Source organism: Suricata suricatta, chromosome 9, assembly GCF_006229205.1.
Source record: "Suricata suricatta isolate VVHF042 chromosome 9, meerkat_22Aug2017_6uvM2_HiC, whole genome shotgun sequence".
Taxonomy (NCBI): domain Eukaryota; kingdom Metazoa; phylum Chordata; class Mammalia; order Carnivora; family Herpestidae; genus Suricata; species Suricata suricatta.
The window spans coordinates 138,125,291-138,130,905 of NC_043708.1; the positions used below are offsets into that span (position 1 = coordinate 138,125,291).

The following is a 5,615-nucleotide window of genomic DNA, read 5'->3' on the forward strand; positions in this document are numbered from 1 at the left end:
CCCCTCACGTGTGGCCACTGCGCATGTCACGCATCCACACGTCCCGCCAAGACCCCAGCCGCGCTGGGCCGCGCTCACCGTCTCGCTTCTCCCCTCTCAGGCGAGCCAAGGAGATTGTGCTGAAGTTCGAAGGGAGGCTGACCAGGACCCGAGGCTACCAAGCGGCAGGTGCAGAGGTGAGGGCGCGTCCGCACGGGCAAGGCCACCCCTGCCGGCAGCCCAGGGGGCAGGAAGGCACGTGACACCGTGCTGCGTGCAGCCGCGGCGGTAGAGTAATGGGGGGGGGGGGTCTGCATATCCCAGAACTTGGACTTGAGTCCCTGACGCCGCTCACCATTTGTACATGACCTTGGGTAAGCCTAACTCATCCCAGGAGAGGTGGCTTCCCTTGAGAGAATGATCTAGCATCTTTCCTGACTTACTCCCGCCCGTACGTGTGCGTTTCATGTACGGCGTGTCTTGTAATGGGAACGTTATAGATCTATCCCAGTGACATAGATTTGAGAACTCTGAGAACTCAGTGCTAAGTTTTTTGTTTGTTACGTTTCCCGTTCAGTCCCTGAAAGCTACACTTTAGTGTCGCATTGAAATTACCTGTTTAGAGAGACATTGCGATCATTTCCATAAATGTTTAGAAGACAAAGAAAAAAATCATCCTCTTCTTTAGTATCTTTTTTAAAATCTCATATTTCAGTCCCTGAATCTATCATTTTTCACGCAGTCACAGTATGCAACATTGTTGTCTTGATTTTATTTCCTCTTGACCCACAACACGAGGATTTTCCAGTGTTGCTATGAACGTTTTATACATACGGTTTCCCGTGACAGATAACTACATTAACCTAGTTAGTGATCTGTCTGCCGTGAAGCCTTAAATGGCCAGTAATGTTTCATTAGTATTAATAACCCTGCAAAGAATATCTTCACACATATTGCTTTTTCTACCTTTTAAAATTCCTTTCCAAGGATAAATGCCAAAACTATAATTATTGTAGAAAACAATAAAATTCATCTTTGGGCTCTTTCTTGATAAGTCTTTTTTTCTGTAGTTTATTTATTTATTTTGAGAGAGAGAAAAAAGAGTGTGTGAGCGGGGAAGGGGCAGAGAGAGAGGGAGAGAGAATCCCAAGCAGGCTCCGCACTGTCCGCACAGAGCCCAGTGCGGGGCTTGAACTCACAAAACATCTGATCATGAGCTGAGCTGAAATCTAGAGTTGGATGCTTGACCGAGGGAGCCCCCGAGGCACCCGGCTCTTGATAAATATTAATGAACTATTTTCCAAAACCCTTGGTAGTTCATCTTGCCATTCATGCCAAGTTTTACTATTTTCATAATATTCTTGCCAATATTGGATTTTTTTAAGTTTGTTACATGTTAGCAGATTAGAGCTGACAAATATACTCTTTTTAGGGTCTCTGAAACAAACAAAATTCTTAATGATGTTTAAATTAAAGCCGGTCATAAATCTCACTTAATTGAAAAATCATCAAGCCTCAGGGGAGCCTCGAGGCTCTGCCTGGGTTTTCTCCTTGCCTTCCACGGGCTGTGCCTGAAAACGCTAACCCGTTCCTGGGACCCAGATCCCGCCTGACGGCTTACGCCTGTCACGTAATGATGGGCTCCCGCAGTAAATACATTACAAAAAATTATCTTTTCAACACTAACCATGTCTGTTTCCCAGCTCCCTCATTTTCCCTAAACAGACAGCAGGCAAGGCTCTGGGAAGACAGTTGGAAAATACTAGAAGGTCCTATTCAGACACCTTGTTGTACACAAGACTGAAAGGCACTACAACATTTACCACAGTGGCGTCAGTAAGGATTAAAATCACTCGACAGTGGGCTGACCTATTAACTCGGGGTTTCCAGGATGAGAAAGGGAACCTGAATTTCCAGCCTCACCCTGACGGACTCCCCACAGGGGCTCAGTGATGCCTTTCTAGGAGCCACAGCCCCGCGGAAAGGGGTTCAATCCAGCTCAGTTTAACCCACATGCCATACTCTGCTCCAGGCCCTGGGGTCGTGTCCTGACGGGGCTGATTCTGCCTTCTGGGGGTGTGGTAAAGTGTCAGAGACGTGTCTCCATACTTTGGTTCTTTCCCTCCGCGCTGTTTCAGAACAACATTCCTCCACCGTTTTATATTTATAATTGGTTTTTTTGTTGTTGTTGAGAGACGGGGGAGATGGGCAGAGAGGGAGAGAGAATCCCAAAGCTGGCTCTGAGCTGCCAGCACAGAGCCCAAGATGGGGCTCGAACTCACACCCGTGAGATCATGACCTGAACCAAAATCAAGAGTCGGCCGCTTAACCCACTGAGCTGCCCAAGCGCCCCTGTAATATTTTACGCTGGAAACTCTGATTCAAGCCACTGAGGACCAGCCGCGCAGCCTGCCCCCGTCCACAGCCCCTGGTTTGTATGACGAAGAAGCGACCGTTTTCCGAAGAGTACGTTTCGCCTAACAGGGCCACCATTCTCCATGACTCCGGCTCTGAGACTCCGTCACCCCGCGCAGGGGCTATCGCTCTGTCAGACCCGCGAATCACGGCCGCAGGACACAAGGGATCCTGGGGAGCCCCCCCCCCCCGTCTCCACCTGTGTCCTCCCTCGCCTGGGGCTCCACTGAGCCTCCTCGCAGGCCGGTGCTATCAGCGACAACATGCGTCCGTGTTTCTTCTGGAAGCGAGGGCTGAGCAGTGAGGCCGCCGGGACCGGGAAGTCGCCGCAGCAGGAGATGGGACGCCCAAGTCTCTCTGCCGTCGCTTCTCTGCTCTGACTTCGGTTTGCGCGTGTGATCTTCAAGGTTCCATCTGGTTCTAATATTCTGTGTCCTTTGTTTTTCATGCGAGACCAACAAGGGAGGTCACCTTCCCGAGAGCCCGCATGGCGTGACCTGGCCCCACCTGTGCTGGTGGGTGGGCTGGTTGGCTCCTGCCAGGTTGTCCTGCACCCACATCCCCCCAGAATCCACTCTCCTCCGTGCAGGAGCCAGGGCAGGCCATGAGACAGTGACTGCTCCAGCCATCCCTTACTTAAAACAGAGAGAGAAAGAGATGGATGGATGGATGGATATGTAGGGAGAGAGAGAGAGATAAAGAGATGGATGGATGGATGGATGGATGGATAGATAGATAGATAGATAGATAGATAGATGGATAGATATGCAATCATTACACTTACAGTCCAATCTCACTCCTTCCCATGACCCACCTGATCTGGCCATTGCCTACCTGTTGGATCTCACCCCTCCTCCCCCTCTTCCATCTTCTGCTGTAAAATGCCCAGCACGTGCTAGCTCGAGGGTTGCGTGCTGTCCACCCTCCTAGAGAGCCCCTCTACCAATTTCTTATTTCTTGAAATATTGATTTATTTTCATTCAAGCCTCAGCTCAAGGATGAGCTCTGCAGACAGACTTTCCTCGGAGGAGCTTTCTCCCCCAGTCCTAACAGACCATGTCCCACGGTGGCTGCGCCTCGTTTGCTGCCTTCCGTCTATCTGAACGCCAGCTCCGGGGCCGCTGACGTCTTATGCGTCTTGTCCACCTGCGTCCACGGAACTAGAAACAGAGGCAGGTGCTCAGCAGGTGCTCAGCAGGTGCTCGCGGGTGCTCAGCAGGTGCTCTGGATGAGTACGTTTTTCATAAACCGGAATGCGTGTTGTTAGAACATGTTCATTCCAGGTAAACTCACAAGCCTCTCCAAAGGGGGAAGAATGAGCTTATTTGGTCCGGAGTCGTCCTAAACTCAGTAACCCGGGCCACAGTTAAGACCCCTTTCTTCCAAGTCCAGCTGCTGGTTTTGCTTGGTTTTGTCTTTGCTCTGCTCTTAAAATCTCAAATCATTTCAGAGCTTCATGGCTTTCCACGGAGATTTGGTGCAAATCATCAGAGAATCAGGTGTTTTTTCCCATGCCTCTGGAATCTTGGTCATCAACAAATCACATTTTTCAGTCACATGTACGTCCAGGAAGCTCCCTTAGAAGGCTAGTGTATCATTATCAGAATGAGCGTCGGGGGTCTGGGGCCCTTGAAGCTGAGTTCGGGGCCCTGACTTGTCACACGAACACCAGAGGCCAGGGAGGAGGTTTTGTGTCTCAAACTTTAAAAAGTTGTCCTGCGTTAGTCTGGTCCGTGCCCTGAAATTCTCATCGAAATTCAACAAAATTTAAGTTGAAAGAGTAACTCTGAGTTCCACTGATGGAATCCTGCTTCTTGTACCGATGAGGAAATTGAATCCCAAAGGAAGAAAATACCTTTCCCAGGAGCACGTGGTAGGGTAGCCGGGGACCTGGCGCTGGAATCCAGGTCTGGGGGCCTCCAGCGTCTCTTACCCCGCAGGCCTTCACCGGAGGCCAGACACTCAGCTGCCTTCGGACACCAAACCCTCCCCCAGGATGTGTGAGCACCTTGTGTCCCCTTGCTGGGGGGACAGCAGAGCAGAAGCTTTGGTCTGCGCCTCCAAGCCAATGGGCACAGTCACGGGGGAAACGGCAGCACGAGGCAGGACATGATGACCATGACAAGAATACTGATCATCGGGACATTTACAGAAGAGTCCATCTCCCTCCGGAGAACCGTGTGGAGCCATCTCGGGCACGGTCAGGCCTGAGCAGGTGTTGGATCAGGAAAGGAGACCAGCAACAATTGCCACGTCCGACAGAATTCAAGCAGATTTTCATTTCACGGGTCTGACCTCGGCAGACACGCCCGAACGGCACCAGGACTGGCGCTGGCTCGGAGCTCGGGATCCTGTAATTGCATTTGGAGCCCTTCCTTCTGCGGTGATATGACTGCTTCCAACCCAAGCCCAGAGTGTTTGCGTGTTAATCGGCCAGCCTGCCAGGAGCAGCGGCGGCGTCAGAGCGCCCGGGGCTGTATTCTCCTTGGGGGGGGGGGGTTGAACTCTTGGCAGTTGCGTCTTAAACACACAAGACAGATCCGCAGATCTCCCCCCGCTGGCAGCCTCTGCCGGGAGAGAGGGCAGGCATCCAGCACAGGTGCACAGTGGGCAGGGCTGGCGCTCTGGGATGTCCTAGACTCTTCGTCCCCAAACAGATATTGTGGTCACCGGGGCAGTGTGCGGGCCAGGTGGACTCCTGGGCCCCAGCCTCGGAGCAGACATCACTCCTCAAGTGATTCCCACAGTTCTTAGTCACCCAGCAGGAACGGAAGGGGTCAGGCAGCCTGTGACCCTGGACCAAGTGCACTTCCACACAGACGCCACAGCTCAGGCCCGAGGCAGGTGCCACAGCTCAGAGCTGACAGGGGCTGCTGTGTCCTAGCATTGCCCCAGGTGCGGTGCCGTCATCATTAGAGGTATCAGACAGCGTGTCTGGGAGCCCCACCTCCTCCGGGGACCTTAGCATCACCATGTCGCTGCCATCCTGACAATGTAACACCCTCTAACCCTGCTCCCTCCTTTTCAGCTCTGGCGGAAGTTTGCACGTGTGGCCTGTAACTTCATGGTCAGCTTCATCCCCTGGGAGATGAGGATAAAGAAAATCGAGAGTAAGTGTGGGTGCTCGGGGGAGGGGCCGGGGGACGTGGTTGGCTGCAGCCCGGTGACAGGGTGGCCGGAGAAGGGGCTGCCTGTCCCGGTCCTCGTGCTGCATGTGGGAC

General features: G+C 52.5%; 1 protein-coding gene across 1 annotated transcript in view; it reads left to right on the forward strand.

The window, feature by feature from the left end:
• Nucleotides 1-5,615, forward strand: part of TMC3 (transmembrane channel like 3) — a 35,447-nt gene that overhangs the window by 3,562 nt on the left and 26,270 nt on the right. The window contains 2 exon segments of the mRNA XM_029951974.1: nucleotides 101-176; nucleotides 5,423-5,514. Coding sequence (XP_029807834.1) covers nucleotides 101-176; nucleotides 5,423-5,514 — 168 coding nt within the window.